Genomic DNA, 19764 nt, shown 5'->3' on the forward strand with positions numbered 1-19764 from the left:
AGGGCCCAGGCCTCCCAGTCCTGGCAGAGTAGCTGCCATCATCTGGCTTTCTGCTCCACCGGCCACCCAGTGTCCCCCGGAATCCCACGGGGCTGCCCCCTCCTCGAGACCCCGGGGCGGGGCAGGGAGTGCGCAGTGGGGAGGGGTGGTCAGAGAGCAGAAAGGCCCCGTCAGCTCACTTGGGCATCTCCCCTGCAGCCAGGGGAGGGGCTCTCCCTGGGCCCCCGGCCGCTCGGCTGGCTGCACCTTGGGATGAAGGAGAGAAGGATGAGTCGGCGGCGGGAGGCAGGCATTGGCTCCAGGAGGGCCGTGGAGTCTAGTCTTCCAGAGCTTTGCGGCACCTACAGCTGCCCCCCGTGGCCCCCCCCCCCCTCGGCCTGGTGCGCCCGTGTCCTTGGAGTGAGCCCTGGCCCGGTCTTCCCCCCATGGGTCTCCGGGACCCCCCTCACACACACCCCTACCTGGTGATGCGCCGTGGCTCCATGAAGCTGGGCGAGTCGCGGCGCCGCTTGCGGATGGGCGAGTAGCTGCGGGAGCGGCGGCGGGCGCGGGCGGCCTCGGCCTCGGCGTGGCGGGCACGGGCCTCGGCGTCCTTGTCCCTGCGGGGAGCCCCGTTAGCCCCGCAGCAGCCCGCGCCCCGCACCCACAGCCCCCTTCCTTTCACTCAGCCCTGTCACCTCCGACTCACCGGCCCGGCGGCTTCTTGGGCGATGGCGAGCGGCTGCGGGAGCGGGAGCGCTTGTCCGCCGAGCGCGAGCGGGACGGAGAGGCCGAGCGGCTGGAGCTCCAGGATCGCGGGTTCGGGCCTGGCGACGGGGACGTGCTGACCGGCCGGGTGCGCTGGGGCCGCTCCCTGGGTCTGGGGCACGGGGGACAGGGGGGGTCAGCAGGGGAGAGGGGAAGGGGGGTACAAGGGAGGATTGGGAGGGGACGGGGGGGGGCAGATGGCATTAGGGACTCCGCTCAGAGCAGGGGCTGGGAAGGGAAAGCGACAGGACAGAGGGACGACACGGGGAGCACAACAGGGGGGTCTGTTGGGGAGAAAGTGGGGGCCCAGTGGAGGCAGCGGTCGAGGGGGAGACAGGGAACAGGTGACAGGGTGGGGACTTCAGAATGGGGAGGGGTCCTTGGGGGTCGCGGAGGAGGGGATGAGGCTATGTACATTGAGGCGGTGGGGTTCTGTGTGGGGCGTTCAGCGGAGAAGGCGGTGCACAGAATTATGGTGGGGCGGGCAGTAAGTCTGGTAGGAGAATGGTGGGGGACTGTTCCTGGGGGGGCTGGGGGTTGGCGAGGGGTGAAGGGTGCTGGGGGGACGCAGGGTGAGAGTGGAAGAAGAGAGCCTTGGAAAGGGCTTGTTGGGGGAAGGTGTTTTTTTTTTTTTGTGGGGGGGGGAGTGCAGGGGTCATGGTAAGGCCGATTTCTCACCGTTTCCCACGCCTGCCATGGCCTCGCTCCGAGCCGGCTTCGGGTTCGGTTCCGGGCCCGGGGCCGCCGCCGCCCGAGTCGCTGCTGGAACGGGCTCTGCTGAGCGAGCGCGACGAGCCCCGGGCAGCTGCGGGCCGGGCGCGCCGGCGGCCTCTGCGGCGGGGAGCTGACGCCGAGGACCGTGAGCGCCGCCGCCGCCGCCGCCTCCTCCGCCGCCTCCGAGCCGGCCCGCCCGCCGGGCGGCCTCCCCGGGTCTGAGACCACGGCGTGGAGCGCGGGCTCGGGCTCTGCTTCCCCGCGGGCGGCGATGCCGCGCCCGCCTCCACCTGGTCGCCGGCCCTGGGCGAGGGCGAGCTGGGCTTCTAGCGGGGAGAGAGGAGGCAGAGAGGGCATGGAGAGGGGACAGGGGGTGGACAGACAGACAGACGGGGTGGAGATTAAGGAGCAGGGACAGAGACAAGGACAGAGAGGAAAGAGACACAGAAGAGAGTAGAGAGAGGGTGGAGAGAGAGAAGCAGGGAAGAAAAACAGAAATACACAACAAAGAGACAGTAAAGCGAGGAGGAAAAAGACACAGTGAGTAGAGAGACAGAGACAGACAATTCAGAGACACAGAGATGAGAGAAATAAGGAGAGACACACAAAGAAGGATGGAGATAGAAACGAGAGGGGAAAGACAGGAAGAAAAAGAATGGAGAGACAGAGATAGGAGAGAGATCCAGAGGCACAGAGAAAAAAGAAACAGAGAAGAGAGAGTGAGGAAAGGGAAAGGCAGAGACACGAATCAGGGAAGAGTTCGAGAAACAGAAATAAAAGGGAGAAGAGTGGAAAGAGAAAAGAGATGGAGAGAAGACAGAGAAATAAAAGAGGGAAGACAGAGACAAGAGAGAAAACAGAGGAAAGAGGAGAGACAGAGAGCAGAGAAGCAGGGAGAGATGGGGCGAGAGTGGGTGGGCAGGGGGAGAGAGGAAGAGGGGGCTTTCACCAGGCCCAGGCGGGGGCCACCAGTCCCGGAGCATCGCACACACGGTTCCCCTTCACCTGCCCTGCCTCTGCCTCTCCTGCGTGTTCACCTTCTGGCCTCAACAGTGCAGCTCATGCAAGGTTCTTAGCATGCAAAACACAAGAGGGACAGAGCGGTGGGAGGCGCTGAAGGGGAGGGGGCTCCAGGACAGACTGGGGGGGCTGGCACTGCCCCCCCCACGGGACGGATGATCCCGGCTGAGAGAAGAATGTGGCCACTGGGGGGCCGGGCCAGGGCGAGCCCACCAGGACAGGCCCCCAGCGCACGTAGGGGGCAGGAGAGAGGATGGGGGGGCACACAGCACACAGATGGGGCGGGGTGGGACAGTTGAACTCAAAATTGAACCGAAACTGAAGAAAGGGAGGAAAACAGGAAAAAAAACAAACAAAAAAACCCAAAATCACAAATGTCATTAGATACCAAAAAAAAAAAAAAAATGTCTGAACTCCTGGGAAACTGACTTTTTTTTCCCCTCAGTTAACACTTTTCTTTGTTTTCCGGCCCTGCAGAGACCTGTGGAACTTCAGCAGCACCGACTGTCTTTCTGTTTCTCTCCTTTCTTTTCTTTCTTTCTTTTTTTTTTTTTCAAAGTTCTGATTTTTTTTAAGTCCCTCTTGGTTAACGTCCACTTACCAACAAAGTGGCACTTCCTCCTTTAGTAGGTAAGGTGTGTAAGAAAAGGGAAAAGTGTGGTAGCATAAGTTCAACATTAGATTCACAAAAAAATGCAAGAGAGATAGAGAAAGAAAAAAAAACGTAACCACCCCATTCTAGGCCTAGAGGCACCTCTCTGCCATGACCACTGCTTCCTAGCGATGTCAAATGTCATCCACAAGTGGATACAAAAAGGATCAGGATCCAGAAAACCGGAAAGGGGCCTCCCTGGCTGGGGTCCAGGGGCCCCTGAGAACCTGCTGCTACCTCACTGAGTTACCCTGGCCAAGTCACTTCCCCATCCTGGGCCTCGGTTTCCCCAGCCTCAAATGAAAGGGTTGGGTTTTTGCTTCCTGAGGTCTCCGGATCAGATATAAATACACTCTTCACCCTCCCTACCCTCTTCCCTCCATAGGCTGACACCTCTTCCGGTCCTGGGCCTGGAACTGGTAAAGATGGATTGCACTTGCCTGTCGGTAAGTCTGTCCGCCTCCCCCCGGACCACCCCCAGTCACCAGCACCAACTGCGCTCTGATGACACCCCCCCCCCCCCCCCCCCCCCCGCGCTGGATTCAGCTCTGCAACCTCAGTTGTGAATCACAGAACTTGGCACCCGTTAGCTCCTCTATGCCACTTCATTAGTGTCATTACAAGGGTGCGGACCAAGTCTGGGAGGAGGGCAGAGTCTGGGCCAAGCACTTTGGGCAGACTCCTTTGAGCGAGAGAAGAAAGCCAGTGGTGACCCAGTTCCCTTCTCTTGGCCCTGCGGGCAGCCATTTTGGAGATAACAAGATGGGGCCCCTCATTGGTGGAAAGCCCTGATTGACGGCCCAAGTATCCAATGAACTTTTCAGGCTGGGCGAGGTTGGTGCAGAGGCTTGTGGAATGGGTACCAGCAGACCCTGAGATGCCCTTCTGAGCATCCCAATGGCTTGGTCATCCTCTCACCCCTCACCTCTCCTTTGGCAAGGAGAGATGAGGGCTATGGCCCCTTCTGAGATGTCCATTCACTCCCTAACGTCCCCCTCCACCCCAGCAGATGGTCAGTGCCTCACAACTCCCAAGGCCCCTAACCTCAGCTCAGTCAGGCAGCCTGTCTTCCTGGTGGAGGCAGCAAACGAGAAAGACGTTGTCTCCTGAATCCGCGTTTGATTCCCTACCCCCGTAATCAAAGCGTGTAAAATGAACACATGTCCAGTAGGAACCCCAGCTGAGAAAGCACAGTACCCCCTACCCAGAGGATGGTGACTTCTACCTTTCAGAAGTCTTTGCCTGGGGAGGGGGAGGTGGGGGGAGTGGCAGAGGAGTGAGGACCCAGTGCCCTCTGGGGGAAGGTGATAAGTTGGTGAAGGGTGTGACCTGCTGACACCTATCTCTGGAAGCCACTGAACTGTACGCAGCAGTCTTCTAAATCAAAGTTGCTCCTGGATAGGATCTAAACAGACTTGATGCAGCTAAAGATAAAAAATAAGTCTTGGCGGGGCCAGGCAGTGGTGCACCTGGTTGAGCACACAAGTTACAGGGTGCAAGGATCCGGGTTCAAGCCTTCGGTCTCCACCTGCAGGGGAAAAGCTTTGCGAGTGGTGAAGCAGGGCTGCAGGTGTCTCTCTTCCTCTCTATCTCCCCCTTCCCTCTTGATTTTTGGTGGTCTCTATCCAATAAATAAATATAGTAAAAAAATAATAAAAAGTCTTGGCTTATGGCTTTGGGAAGGGGGTCTGGGAGTGGGGTGGCAGTGTTATAAACTGGAGGTCTGGGTTGGGTAGATGTCAACCTTTCTATTATTACTGCTCTAGACCACGGAAGCCCAGGTCCCTGAGCTGCCCCTACACTTCTAGTCTGGCAGGCCTTGGACAAGTCCAAGCTCTCCTTCTGTCTCTCTCACTTCCTCTTTAGGATTAACCCCAAATGTGCCTGGATAGCTTAATTAACGAAGTGACCTAACTCTAGAGCCTCACTTTCCCCATTGGTGACATGGGGGTGGATAACTGGAGTCTTTGCTGGGGAGAATTGGAGAAAGATGGGGGTAGACACCAGATCAGAGCAGTCAAGGAAATCCAGGGGACCCTATGGGGGTGGCAATCCAGGGTGGCAGAGGAAGGCAGTGGCTTCTGGGTAGAGTGGTAGGGAAGGCTTTCCCTGGGGGAGACTCTTGGTGGCTGTGGATCAGGGCTTTCTGCCTCTCCCCTGGTATGACCACCCAGAGGAGGTCTGGCGGCATGGAGAATGATTGATTACCTGATGCTTGCTGGGTGCGTGCATGAATGAATGAATGAATGAATGAGCCAATGAGGAACAAGTCCTGCCTCTGAGCCCCCTCGCAGGCACCCACCCTGCCCCTTGGCACCACCTGCTACCACACATCTTTCCTTTTGCTTATGGGGTAAGTTCTGGAGAGGCAGAGGAAGACAGTGGAAGGGGGAGCAAGGAGTGGGGGCTTCCTCAGGACCCAAACCACCATCTCTCAAACCCAGCTTCCAAGGACCCCATTTCTGGACCCACTTCCACAGCGCTGGGCCAGGGTCTCCTGCACCTCCACCAGCCATGCTTTCTCCTTCCCACCCTCCCCCCACCATAGGAGAGGTGGCCAGACTCTCCTGGCTTCCCCAAGCAGAACAGGGAACCATTAAAGGATGAAGAAGAGGAGTTGGGATACCTGACCAGCTCCCCTGACTAGTACCCACACTAGTCCCAGGACCTTGGGGTACCCTAATTGCTGGCATTTCTGGATCATTCTGTACAGGGGGGTTACGGGGGGGCACATATCCTTCTGGAAGATAGGGGGATGATGGGAGTTGGGAAGGGGCCTTGTCTGAGTTGGGGGGGACAGTGAGCTGTGAGGCCCCTCCACTCCCCAGTCCCACTCCCACTGGGACTTTGCTAAGTAGGTCCTCTTTGTCAGGTATCTGCTATTGGCCAGCTCACCTTCGGCCTCCAAAGTTCAAGTACCATGCCCCCCAAAGGTGCTGTTCAGCCCTGGTGCCAGGACAGGGTGGAGAGCCCAGAAGGCCCTGGAAGGTGGGGCAAAAGCCCTTTCCTCCATCCTGACCTTGGTCAAAACTGACTCCAGGATCTGAGGCCCAGAGGCCTCCACACTGCGCAGCTGCAGAGGTGACGGGCTCAGCGGGTAACCCAGACATGTGAAATCATATCGGCTCAACCATAGCAGACAGGTCAGGATGGGAAGTTTTTTTTTTTTTTGGGGGGGGGACATGAACAGGGGGGTGCTGAACCAGAGAAATGCATCTGGAGAGGGCAACACAATGAAAAAGAGAGGGAGTGAGAAAGTAGGGACTGGGGAGGAAGGAGGAGGGTGGGTTGGAGGGCAGGTGGAAAGAAAAGAAAGAATGGACCAGAAAAATCATCAAGAAACCAAACGACAGACCAGGAAACACAGCTTTGGAGGTCTCCGGGAGAAAATACAAGTCTCAAATGAGGAGTCACTGAAAGAAGGAAAGAGAGAGGGGAGGGGAGGACCCAAGAGAGAGAGAGACACCACATTCAAACCAAGCAGAGTGGGTGGGCTTGCCTGCAGATGAGAGCGAGCAGCGCACAGCGGAGCCGGGGTACCTACCTTCTCAGTGCTCAGGGACGCGAGGCAGTAACAGAAAAGAGAAGAAGGTCTCTGCATTGGGCGATGCGGACGGACAGACGGACGGGCACAGGGTGGGGTGGGGGGACGACACTAAGCTCTGTTGGGAATGGGGGCTAGGATTCCATTTCAGTTCGATTGGTTTCCTTTCGTCTCAGAATCCCACAGAGGTGCCAAGTCTATTCTGAGCTCTCTTACCTCCCCCCCAAAAAACCTCAGTGTGTGTGTGTGTGTGTGTGTGTGTGTGTGTGTTGGGGGGGCATGCAGGGAAGGGGCAGATGGAGGCAGAACCACAGAGTAGGCTGCAGGGATGTGGGGATTGAGAGATGGCAAGGAAGAGAGACAGGAGGTGAGACAGCCAGCATGGCAGGAGCAGAGAGGAAGGTGGGTCAGAGATGGGAGTGGAGTCTAAACAAGGTGGGAAGAGAGGAGGGGGGTGGCGGTGGGGGGGGCACAGTGCATTCATAAGGACAGACAACCACAGATGAGGTTTAGAGCACTGAGTTCTAGCCCGCCTCAGGCTTGGGAAGAAGTCAACAAGTGGGCTGGGGAGACATTATAACAGCGATGCAAAAAGACTTTCCTGCCTGAGGCTCTGAGGTCCCAGGTTCAATTCCCAGTGCCACCATCAGCCAGATCTGAGCAGGGCCCTGATATCTTCCACACCCCGTTCTCAGGGAAGGGGGTGGGGGAGGCAGGTGCTGAGACCCGCAGTGTCTTCTGTCCAGTCTTCTCCCTACCCTGCAGACACCCTGGACATTCTCAACTATGGTTGGTGGTCCTGGACATCTTAGGGGTGGGACAGCTGGGTCTCTACTTCTGGGCTTAACTCTGACCAGCTGTGTGACCCTGGGCCAGTCACTCCTCTGCTCTAAGCTGTGTGTGTCCTTCTAAAGTAGCTAGAAACCCCTCAGGGTGGGTGGGGTCCAGCTCTCAGGTGTCTTGCACTGGCTCCTCCACGGCCTCTTAAAGATCTGAGGCCTGGCTGGCCTGGAAGGTTTTGCACAGCCATGACCCCCTCATGTCCCACTGGATGGAAGTGAGAAGACACAGGTGACCTGGGACATATCACTCTCCAAGGTTCTCATGGAAGTGAGACTACCCTCACTTCTTTTGTCCATTTATATCCATAGGCCACGAGGAGGGGAGGGCAAGAGACAGTCATTAAAAGTTATCTCCATGGGGGGTCGGGTGGTAGCGCAGCAGGTTAAAGCGCAGGTGGTGCAAAGCGCAAGGACTGGCTTAAGGATCCTGGTTCAAGCCCACCAGCTCCCCACCTGCAGGGGAGTTGCTTCACAAGTGGTGAAGCAGGTCTGCAGGTGTCTGTCTTTCTCTCCCCCTCTCTGTCTTCCCCTCCTCTCTCCATTTCTCTTTATCCTATTCAACAACAACGACATCAACAATAACTACAACAGTAAAACAACAAGGGCAACAAAAGGGAATAAATTTTTTTTTTTTTAAAAAGTTATCTCTGTGGTCCGGGAGATGGTGTAGTGATATAGTTTTGGACTCTCAAGCATGAGGTCCCAAGTTCGATCCCTGGCAGCACATGTGCCAGAGTGATGTCTGGTTCTTTCTCTCTTCTCCTATCTTTCTCATAAATAAATAAAATCTTTAAAAAAAAGTTATCTCTTTGGGGCCAGCTGCTGGTGCACCTGGTTAAGTGCACATGTCACAATGCACATGGACCTAGGTTTGAGGCCCCGGTCCCCACCGGTGGGTGGAAAGCTTCATGAGTGGTGAAGCAGGGCTGCAGGTGTCTCTCCCCCTCTCTATCTCCCCCTTCCCTCTCAATTTCTGGCTGTCTCTATTCAATAAATAAAAGTTAAAAAAAGTTATCTACTTGGGGCGGGATGGTGGCATACCTGGTTAAGCGCACACATTACAGTGCATGAGGACCCAGGTTCAAGCTCCTAGTCCCCACCTGCAAGGGGGAAGCTTCATGAGTGGTGAAGCCGTGCTGCAGGTGTCTCTCTCTCCTTATCTATCTCTATCTCCCTTTCCCCTCTCAGTTTCTCTTTGTTTTTATTCAATAATAAAAATAAAATTTAGTGGTCCAGGAGGTAGCGCAGTGATAAAGCTTTGGACTCTCAAGCATGAGGTCCTGAATTCGATCCCCGGCAGCACATGTGCCAGAGTGATGTCTGGTTCTTTCTCTCTCCTCCTATCTTCCTCATTAATAAATAAAATCTTAAAAAAATAAAATTAAAATAAAAATATAATTAATAAATAAATAATAAAACCTATCTTCCTGGGGCCGGTTGGTGGCGCACCTGGTTGAGCGCACATGCTACAATGTGTGAGGACCCAGCTGCAAGCCTCTCACCTCCTCGTCCCCATCTGCGGGGGGGGGGGGGGGGGCGGGCGTAGTACAGTAGGTGTCCCCTCTATCTCCCTCTCTGACTCCCCCTCCCATTAGATTCCTCTCTGTCTCTATCCAACAAATCCTACATAAGTCAAATATTATAAAAAGTTATTTTCCCCTTTAAATGCTGATCACAAAAGAAACAGGGAAAAGCCCCCATGCTCATCTGGGGTTCAAGACCAGCTCTGCATTAGGAGGAGAGGTCCCCATAGTGACACGCACAAAAGCAGACTTCTAGGACAATCCAGAAGAAAGGAGAAGACAAAAACAAACCCCAAACATCCCAAGAGATAGCTTGCATTTCTATACATTATAAAAGGAGCAGAAAAGTAACTAAATTAGAGAAGAAGACAGGAAGAAAGGGAAAAAAAAATGAAACAACAGATTTGAACAAACACAAAGTAACTAGAGCAAGTGGCAACAACTGCCCCACCTGCCTCCCTGAGGAAAGGAGAAATGGAATCATAGTGTTACCCTCGCTCAGATGAGAGGCTGAAAACAAAATGATAGACGCAGTTAAACTTGGTAAGCTTACTTTTGTCCTCATCTCTCTCTCTCTCTCCCTCTCTTTAATATTTATTTCTTTTAAAGACAGGGATAAAGAGAGAGAGAAAGAGAGAGAGAGAGAGAGAGAGAGACTCCTCAGCTCTGGCTTATGGTGGTGCTGGGGATTGAATCTGGGACCTCAGAGTCTCAGGATGGAGAGTCTTTTTGCAGTACCATTATGCTATCTCTGCAGCACCCTACCCCCCCCCTTTTTAAAGGCAGTGGCCAGAAGTACCTGCCCTTCCCAGAGTCCCCCCACCCAGAGTGGTTTTCAGTGATGATCTAAGGACCCTGGCCCCTCTCACCTTCCCCAGAGGCCAGCAGGATGAAGGAGACTCACTTCCCTCCTCAGGCTCTGCAGTCCCCTTCCTCTAAGCTCAGGGAAAGAGGCCTGGATGTTCTAAAGCCCAAGGACTCTGAGGGTCCGAGAGGGCAGGGGCAAGTGGCAGGGTGCAAGTGGCAGTTCGCAAATGCTGTCCCGGCTTGGCTACCATCTCTGGCACTTTTAAGCACCAAGTCCTGCTGAGGCCACCCAGTGCCTGGCCGCCTCCGGGGACACCCCTCCTAAACAAAAGTCAACCCAGAGACCGCACCCCTGACCTCCTGCACTGGGTTGTCCTGGGAGCAGGAATGAGGGTGTTTGAGAAAAGAAAGGGGGTGGTGGTGGTGGTGGTGAAAGGAAACAGCCGAAAATCAAAATGAAACTGACCAACACGTACACGCCTGTGACTGACACTGAGGTCCCCCAAGTTGAGGTGTGTGTGTGTGTGTTTGTGTGTGGGGGGAACTGCAGGCCTTCCCAACCCAATGACAGGCCCTCCCATTTTCCAGTCAGTGCTGCAAGCCCCCTCTCCCTGGGGGAGCCTGGTGGGGGGTGCTGTTCTCTATGCTCCACCGACACAGTGGGGTGGATCTCCTGGGGTGAGCCTGGGGTGCCCCCACTCTGGGCCAGCAACCACCACCACTACTTTAGGGGGGATACATGCGGGTGAATGGGTGGCAGTCATTTTTTGGGGGGGCTTTGGATCTCCTGCGAGGAATCTTGGCCATGATGGGGGACCCACATTTGGGCAAGGACTTTAGAAAGGCCAGCTCTGTGGCTGAGGGGGCACTCTGAGGCAGTAGAGGGGTGACTAGCGGGGTGCAGGGGGGTGGTGGTGGCAGGGAGAAGAGACTCAGGACCCAAATGATGCTCGCCGGTGAACCTGTCTCTTGAACCTGTCCTTGAAATCTCCGCGCCCCCCAAGCTCCTCCTACCACAGTGTGCCTGGGAGCGGGAGGAGGCATGGGGGCGACGACCCCATTCCTTCCCTGTAGGGGCCTGGCACCCCACCGTCGTCGGTCACCCTCTCTGATCTCCAGTTTGCTCAGGTTCTGAGCACCCCCTCACCCTGGCCCTGGGGTGCGGAGGGTGCACGGGGTGGGGGAGGCGAGTTGTCCCCCCCAGTCCTGCGCAAACCCCCTGCCCGGCGCGGGAAGCCTCTCCAAGCGCGGGTACCTACATCGGGGGGCGGGCTGTGCTCCTGGCCCGGGCGGGCCCCGTGCGCTCCGCTGCGCCGGCTGCCGCCGTTCTGCTGCGGGGACCCCCATCCACTGCCGCCCGACGGGGAGGGCGACACGCTCGCGCTGGACCGCTGGCTGCCCGTCTTCCGCCCTTCATCTCTGCGCTTTGGGCTCAGCCTGGGGGGAGGGGCAGGGGACAGGCGGGAGGCCGGCGTGGGACGGCCCCTCTGCCAGCGCACTAGGAAGGGGAGGGGCCACCGCCCTTCCCACCGCGGGGGCCAGAACCCTCCTGCATCCAGAGAACGAGGCCCCCACCCTCCAGCTGCGTCCACTTCCACTTCAGTGTTTGCACATCCCCTGGTCAGCGCCACCCACTGGTCCACCAGCCCAGCCCCCCAGCCCCTGCACTCATTCCTCTGCAGAAAGTCAAGCTTAACTCCACTTTGAGGTCTCTCGCCCCCTTTCCCAGGGGCCCAGGACCTACCTGCTGGGTGATCTGGAATCACTGCATGGGGAGGAGAGGGAGGGGCTGTGGGAGCTACGGCTGCTGTGGCGGTGGGACCTCCGGCCCGGGGAGTCTGCGTGAGGCCTGAGGAGACAGCCGCCTGTACCCACATCTGTCTCTCCAGCCCCCGCCCCCAGGCTACCCCCTAATCAGCCCTGTCTTCCTGAAGGCTTGGCGGCAGCCCCGGTCTGCTGTGAAAAGAAAGCTGGGGCCAGGAGGGAGGTGGTTCAGTGGGTAGAGCACACACCTCGCCACACGTGAGCCCTGGGTTCGAGTCCCAGTGCTACAAGGAAGCACAGAAGCACCATGAGTGTGGGATGGTGCTGTGGGGTCTCTCCTCTCTACAAGAAAATAATGGAGAAAAAATTGTACCTGCCAGAGTGGTACTCTGGTGTTCCCTTCCTCTCTTTCCTTAGCTCTCATGTTACTAAAGAAATGCATTTAAAAAAAAAAAGGTGGCGCAGGAGTTGATGCAGTGACTAGAGCTTTGGGCTTAAAAACATGAGGACCTGGGGCTGGGGAGACAGCATAATGGTGATGCAAAAAGACTTTCATGCCTGAGGCTCTGATGTCCCAGGTTCAATCCCCAGCACTACCATCAGCCAAAGCTGAGCAGTGCTCTGGAAAAAAAAAAAGTAATAAAACCATAAAGGATAAAATGTGTACACAAACACACCCCAGAGCACTGCTCAGCTCTGGCCTGAGGCGGCGCTGGGCACTGGACCTGAGGCCTCTGGACTCTCACACATGCAGGTCCCATGCTCTAGCTTATCCTAAGGCCACACGTGTGCTCTCCACTCTGAGCCATCTCCCAGTTCCCGAGTTCAAAAGTTTCTATTTGTGTGTGTGTGTGTGGGGGGGTGTTAAATGAGCTCTTAATATTTGAGCTATGTAAGTGATTCTAAATGGTCAGATTTGCTCTGGGGGAAGGAGGGGGTACAAGGGGCTCACCTCTTCCTCTCTTTGTTCTTCTCTTTTCTTTTGCTTTTGGGGCTTCGAGATCTGCAGAAATTAGAGGCGACAATGACAGCCCAGTGTGAACCCTGAGCCGCAGGGAAGGTAGGCCCTGCAGCCCTGAGCTGTGTCCTGCAGGAGATAGTTCACCCAGCTGTCACTGGACTCTTTCCTCCTCCCACTGGGCTGCCCTGAGCCACTGTTGCCTCAAGTCTGTGTCCCAAATGGTAGCTCCCAAGGGGCATGTCCATAGGCCCCGAAGCAAACGTGACTTACAATGGAGAGGACGCTCAGAAGGGTCATGGTGGCAGAGGACCCCACACCTCCCTGGGGTCCCTGGGCCCCAGTTCACCTCTAACATGCAGGGACTGGAGGGACAGGCCAGAGGGCCTGGCAAGCCGGCAGTGACCACGAGGGGGCAGTAGACACCAGCACTGACCCCAAAGGAGGCTAGGCAGAGGGGGAGGAGGGAAAACGGTGAGCAGGGTCTGTGCAGCACCAGAAATTGGGCCCCTGCTTCTGTCAGGGCCTCTGGCAAGGAGCCCTGGGGTGGGGCAGACCGCGGTTTCCTATGGGGTGCTCTGTGTACCCTGCCTTTTCTTCCAGGCATCTACTCACCTGTGTCTTCGCTTCCTCCGGGACCCAGAGTCAGATCTGTAGGACCATAAAAAAAGTTCTTGTGAGCCTTCCTGGGGCGGCCGGGGGATCCCACCTGCCCAGCCCGGCTCTGGACACCACCCCCACCCCAGGAGGGAGGCACCTGTCTCGGCGGTGCTTCTTCACGCCCTTCTTCTTCTTGCGCAGAGGGGACGAGCTGCCACAGCTGTGGACACGGGGCGGGCAGGAGTGAACTGGGGCTCATGCCATGGGTGGGGGGGGGCCTGGGGTACCCGGGCTGGAAACCAAGCCTGAGGGCCTTGAGGCCCCCAAGGCAAAGGCTGCTGGGGTGTGTGGGGGGGGGTGCTGTGTCCAGGGCCCCAGGCCTTGAAGTTTCCTGCCTGGGCGTGGGGGGGTTTGAAGCGTGTGGCCTGGAAGGGTCACTTCCCCATAGGGAGCCTCCCATCTCCATCCATCCCCTCCATGCCTGCCCGCCTTCCTCACTGACCTGCACTCCGAGTCTAGTCTCCTCTTTTTGCTGAGGCCCAGGGGAGCAAGAAGGACAGACAGACAATGTCTAGGGTTAGCTGGGATCCCAGTATCTGCCAGGGCCCCCGGGGGAGGGGACATAGAAATGGGGATCTGCTGGGGGACTCAGCTCAACCCCCCCTCCATTGGTGGACCACAAAGCGGGGTGGGGTGGAGAGAATGTGTGTGGGGTGTCAGTCATGAGGGTTGGAGAAGTGGTTGCTCAAAGGGGCGGGGCTAAATGAAGGGAGCGGGGCCTATAATGGGCGGGGCCATACAGGTCAGTGGGCGAGGCCACTCAGGGGCGGGTCGTCAAGTGGGCCACTCAAGGACGGATCATCCAATGGGCGGGGCCACCCTGATGATCTTCTATTGGGCATGGCCCTCCAGTGGGCGGGACCATCTGTTAAGTAAGGCCACCCAGGGGTGGATCATCAAGTGGGCGGGGCCACCCGGATGGGGCTTTTAGTGGGCGTGACCACAAAGTGGGTGTGGTCTCCAGGGGGAGGGCGCTTAGTGGGAGGCACCGCAGGGAGGGGGGAGGTGCACCCGGACAGGGGTCCAGTGAGCAGGGGCTGCAGAGTCGAGGGCCCGGTAGCAGTGTGTCTCTCTCCCCACCGCGTCTCTCCCTGGCTCTCACCGGCTTCTCCGGTGGCCGCCTTTCTTTTTCTTCTTCTTCTTGGGTGGGGGCGACGCCGAGCTGCTGGACCAGTACTTGGTCCTGGGGGGAAAGGGGGGACGGGTTGGGGGGGGCGCCCAGGTGGGAGAGGGGCTGGCCTCTCCTCTTCCCCTTCTTCCGAGGGCGGGTGCTGACCTGTACCCCCGGTGGCCGCGGTAGCAGGCAGCGGGACAGTCGCAATCCACCGGTCCTTCGTCATCGTCCTCCTCTGGGAAGGGCGTGTAGTTCAGGCCCGGCTCAGCGCCCTCGGTCAGTCGCGGGATGTCCGCCACGCTGCGGGGGACAGGGGAGCTGACGGGGGTCTGCGGGCCGAGCCCAGAGGGTCCGCTGGTGATCCGATAACCCATCGCAGGTAGGGGGCTTGCCTTACAGCAACCCCCTCACCGGGTCGCCTGAAGTTTGCAAAGATGGGCACACGGGTCCCCCACTTTTTTTGCCTCCAGGGTTATTGCTGGGGCTCGGTGCCTGCACTATGAATCCACTGCTCCTTGGAGGCCATTTTTTTCCCCTTTTGTTGCCCTTGTTTATTGTTGTTATTGTTACTATTGTTGTTATTGCTGTCGTTGTTGTTGGATAGAACAGAGAGAAATCGAAGAGAAGGGGAAGACAGGGGAGAGAAAGACACCTGCAGACCTGCTTCACCGCTCGTGAAGCGACGCCCCGCTGCAGGTGGGGAGCCGGGGGCTTCAACTGAGATCCTTACGCCAGTCCTTGTGCTTTGCGCTTAACCAGCTGCGCTACCGCCTGTCCCGGTCTCCCACTTCTTTACCCTTACCTCCACTGAATCCCACACTGATCCATCTTCTCCATTTCTCTCCACCCCCCCCCTCTTTCTCTCACCAGAGTACTGCTCAGCCCTGGCTATGGTGATGTGGGGAACTGAACCTGGGAGCCTCTGGCATGAGAGTCTGTTTGCATCACCATTATGCTAGCTACCCTTGGCCTCTCTCTCTCTTTCCCTTTGCTTTTATTTTTTAAACGTTTTTCCTTTTAAAAATATTTATTTGCTTATTATTGGATAGACACAGAGAAATTGAGTGGGCAGGGGAAGACAGAGAGGCAAAGAGACAGAGAGACACCTGCAGACCTGCTTCACCACCTGTGAAGCGACTCCCCTGCAGGTAGGGACCAGGAGCTTAAACCTGCAACCTTCTGCACTGCAATGTATGTGCTTAAGCAGGTGCACCACAGTTTCTTCTCCTCCCTCTCTTCCTCCTCCCCTCCCCTCCCCTCCCCTCTCCTTCCTTTCCCTTCCTTCCTTTTCCTTTCCTTTTGAGAGAGACTACAGACCTGCTCAGTTCTGGCATGAGGTGGTGCCTGTGGTGCCTGTGATCAAACTCGTAGCCCCTGGAACCTCAGGTTTTTAAGTTCTGTGCTATTGTTTATTTGTGGGGTGGGGGCAGTTGGTGGTGCACCTGGTTGAGAACACATGTGACCATGCACAAGGACCTGGGCTCAAGCCCCCGGTCCCCACCTGCAGGGAGGAAGCTTCATAAGCAGTAAAACAATGCTACAGGTGTCTTTCTTCTCTATCTCCCCCTTACCTCTACATTTCTCTCTGTCTCTATCCAGTAAATAAATAAAAGAGAAAAGAAGAGGAGGGAGGAGGAGGAGAAACCAGAGCTCACTATAGCATATGCAATGGTCAGGGTCGAACTCAGGACTTCATGCTTGAGAGTTCAACACCTTATCCACAGTGCTACCTCCCAGGCTGAGCTAGCTCTGTGTCTTGTAAAAATTTAATTCATTCATGAGAGAGAGAGAGAATGAGAACCGGAGCCTCACTCTGGCATATGCAATGCCAGAGATTGAAATTGGGGCCTCATGCGTGTAAGTCAGACACTCTGCCCACTGAGCCAGCTCCAGGGCTGCACCACCCTTCCCCACACTGATTTTTTTTTTTTCTCTTCCCAGAGTACTGGCTGATAGTGGTGCCAGTGACTGAACCTGGGACCTCAGAGCCTAAGGCAGGAAAGCTGTTTTGCATCACCATTAGGCTGTCTTCACAGCTCCATTCATTGAACCCCTTTCCCCCTCACCTAGCCTCCTTTTCCACACTGGACCCCTTGTACCATCCATGGCTACCATCATGTCTCTGAACTCCCTGGTTCCTCTCTAAGCCTCACTTTCCCTCCCCAGACCCAGTTTCCCTCACTGCCCCTACTTCTCAGAGTTCCCCTCTACCAGGCTTAGCTGCCCCTTTCCTACACCCCTCCACTCGCCCTCCCTAATCCTCTGTCCTCCTCCTACTCCAGCCCCCTCCTCCCTGCAGCCCCAGCCTCACCCCTCCAACATCCTTTGCTGCCTCCATGGCTAGTTGTCATCAGTCATGCCCCAGGGCACCCTGCCTTCCCGTAGTGCCCCATCCATCTTGCCTCCTCTCCCACATCCTGTCCCAGCTCCCAGATCCCCCAGAAGCCCCTGCCAGCTCCTGGCCCAGATGTCAGCTCCCTGTTGCCAAGCAATGCCTCCCCCCCCCTTTCTTTCCTCCCTCAAGGCAGCTGAGGCTTTTGGCTTGAGCTTTGAAGGCCCCCACTTGCCCTCATGGGTGCTGTTTCTGAGTCACCATATGAGGAGATGTCTGTCACCCCCCCCACACACCGGACTCCTTTCCAGCAGCAAACTGGTGTCTCCCCCCACCATCACCCATAACACACACACCTCTATTATTTATGAGATCGAGATGCAGAGCCTCACTCTGGCCCATGAGATGTCAGGGATCGAACTAGGGCTTCGAACTTGAGAGTCCTATGCTTTATCCACTGTGCCCCCTCCTTTCCTTTTTTTTTTTTTTTTTTTTAACCAGAACACTGCTCAGCTCTGCCTTGTGGTGGTGCAGGGGATTGAACCTGGGACTTTGGAGCCTCATGCAAGAGACTCTCTTTGCATAACCATTATGCTATCTCCCCTGCCCTCCATGCATTTAGTCCATGCTCAGAAGGTGTCCCTCATGGGTGGGTGGGAGTTTAGCCCAGGCCTGAGCAGAGCAGCCTCCATCACTGGGTGCTGTCCACCAGCTTGCTCCTTCCCAGCCCAAGGTCAGGGAGCCAGCGGAGGGCTTTAAATTCATGACAAGACAACGCTGATTGCAGGTCAGTCTAGCTGCCTCCTCTCACTCCGCCCCAGGAGAAAAGAACAGCCCAGCTTCTGCAGGGGATTAAGTGAGATTCCGCCTGAAAGTCCTGACTTCAGGGCCACCACCGGCTGGTAGAGGGAGGGAAACTAACGCAGTAGCAATACTCTCTCTCTCTCCCGACCCCCAGCCCTATCTGTTCGGCTGTGACACTTGAAAGGGAGACAGGGGGAGTCAGGTAGCGCAGCTTGTTGAGTACATGTGGCACAAAGTGCAAGGACTGGAGTATGGAGCCCGGTTCAAGTCCCTGGCTCCCCACCTGCAGGGGAGTCGCTTCACAGGCAGTGAAGCAGGTCTGCAGGTGTCTGTCTTTCTCTCCCTCTCTCTGTCTTCCCCTCCTCTCTCCATTTCTCTCTGTCCTATCCAACAATGATGACAACAAATAATGACTATAACAATAAAACAAGAAGGGCAGCAAAAGGGAATAAATAAATATTTACAAAAAATATTAAAAAAAGAAAGGGAGACAGGGCAAACAAGGTGGAATACAGCTATCCTAGAAAGACCTGGAAGGGCCTGACATCTGCCAGAGAAGCCGCCAGTCAGCTCTTTCAAGATTAATTTTGTTGTGGTACAGTTGTGGCCTTGGATGAGATCTTGAGTTCAATGTCTGGCCTTGCATGTGCCAGAATGAGGCTCTGGGTCTTTCTCATTGATAACTAAATTATTTTATTTATTTATTTATTTTTGATAGAGACAGATAGGGAAGGGGTTAGATATGGATGGAGAGGGAGAGGGAGTCGGGCAGTAGCATAGCAGGATAAGCACACGTGGCATAAAGTGCAAGAACCAGCATAAGGATCCTGGTTGGAGCCCCCAGTTCCCCACCTTCCTGGGAGTCACTTCACAGGCAGTGAAGCAGGTCTGCAGGTGTCTATCTTTCTCTCCCCCTCTCTGTCTTCCCCTCCTCTCTCCATTTCTCTCTGTCCTGTCCAACAGCAAGGACATCAGTAACAACCACAATAATAACTACAACAATAAAACAGGGGCAAAAAAGGAAATAAATAAGTAAATATTAATTTAAAAATTAAAAAAAGAATTTCTGTAAAAAAAAAAAAAAAAGGAGAGGGAGAGACATCTGCAGCACTGCTTCACCACTTGTGAAGCTTACCCCCCCCCCCCCCCCGTAGCTGGGGACATGGGCTTGAACCCATATCCTTATGCACTGTAATGTGTATGCTCACCACTGCCTGGCCCCAATAATTTTATTTTATTTTTTAAAGATTTTATTTATTTATTAGAAAAATAGGAGAAGATAGAGAAAGAGAAGGAGAGAAGGAAAGAACCAGACATCACTCTGACACATGTATTGCCAGGGATTGAACTTGGGATCTCATGCTTGAGAGTCCTGTGCTTTATCCACTGCACGAACTCTAGGACCACCAATAATTTTATTTATTTTAATTTTTAATTGAAATATTTTTACTTATTATTATGATAATTATCATTATTATAATCCTCATCATTATTATTTGTCTCCAGGGTTATCACTAGGACTTGGTGCTGGCATTATGAATCCACTGCTCCTGGAGGCCATTTTTAAAAATTTATTATTGGATGGGACAGAGAGAAATTGAGAGAGGAGGGGGAGATAGGAAGAGAGAAAGATAGACACCTGCAGACCTGCTTCACCACTTGTGAAGTGACCCACCTGTAGGTGGGGGGCCGGGGCTCGAACCCGGATTCTTGTTAGGGTCTTTGCATTTAGTACTATGTGTGCTTAACTGGGTGCACCACTGCCCACCCCTCTCCTTTTTCTCAGTTTTACCAGAGCACTGCTCAACTCTGGTTTCTGGTGGTGCAAGGGAATTGAACCTGAGACCTTGAGGCCTCAGGCATGAGAGTCTGTTTGCATAAGCATTATGCTATCTCCCCTCCCCAGCAATGCAGTTCTCTAAACCAGAATGTAATTCTCCAAACCTTGTGATCTGGGGACTGCAGAGAGCTATTTAAACATTCCAGAAATTCCAGTTGGTGCCCTGACTGTCCAAGAAAAGCAGATGGGGACCCCCCCCCCAGTGCTCATATCCCAGGGAGAGCCCCCAAAGGAGACACAGACATTAGTGGTACCAGCTGGCAAAATGGCAGCCAGAGAGGCTTCAGCAAGTCTTTCCAGAAGGTTCTGAAACCTTGAATCTCTCCCAGAGCCTGTTATTCACAGACTGTGTCTGTCTTTCAAAGTTCTTGGCAGACAAGATCCCAAGTGAACCTCCAGGGAAAGGCTGGAGGGGGACCAGGTCTCAGGGAAGGAGGACAGAC

The 19764-nt window shown here is 55.4% G+C and overlaps 1 protein-coding gene across 1 annotated transcript in view; it reads right to left on the reverse strand.

Moving 5' to 3' along the window:
• Nucleotides 1–19764, reverse strand: part of SRRM3 (serine/arginine repetitive matrix 3) — a 52723-nt gene that overhangs the window by 3144 nt on the left and 29815 nt on the right. Inside the window, exons 4-14 of the mRNA XM_007517995.3 lie at nt 14508–14645; nt 14334–14414; nt 13674–13703; nt 13329–13391; nt 13187–13222; nt 12566–12616; nt 11594–11698; nt 11109–11286; nt 1426–1787; nt 689–859; nt 462–599 (exon numbers count right to left, since the gene is read on the reverse strand). Of these exons, the coding sequence (XP_007518057.1) occupies nt 462–599; nt 689–859; nt 1426–1787; nt 11109–11286; nt 11594–11698; nt 12566–12616; nt 13187–13222; nt 13329–13391; nt 13674–13703; nt 14334–14414; nt 14508–14645 (1353 nt within the window). The remainder of the gene's footprint in view (nt 1–461; nt 600–688; nt 860–1425; nt 1788–11108; nt 11287–11593; nt 11699–12565; nt 12617–13186; nt 13223–13328; nt 13392–13673; nt 13704–14333; nt 14415–14507; nt 14646–19764) is intronic.

The sequence above is a fragment of the Erinaceus europaeus genome, chromosome 15 (assembly GCF_950295315.1).
Source record: "Erinaceus europaeus chromosome 15, mEriEur2.1, whole genome shotgun sequence".
Lineage (NCBI taxonomy): Eukaryota > Metazoa > Chordata > Mammalia > Eulipotyphla > Erinaceidae > Erinaceus > Erinaceus europaeus.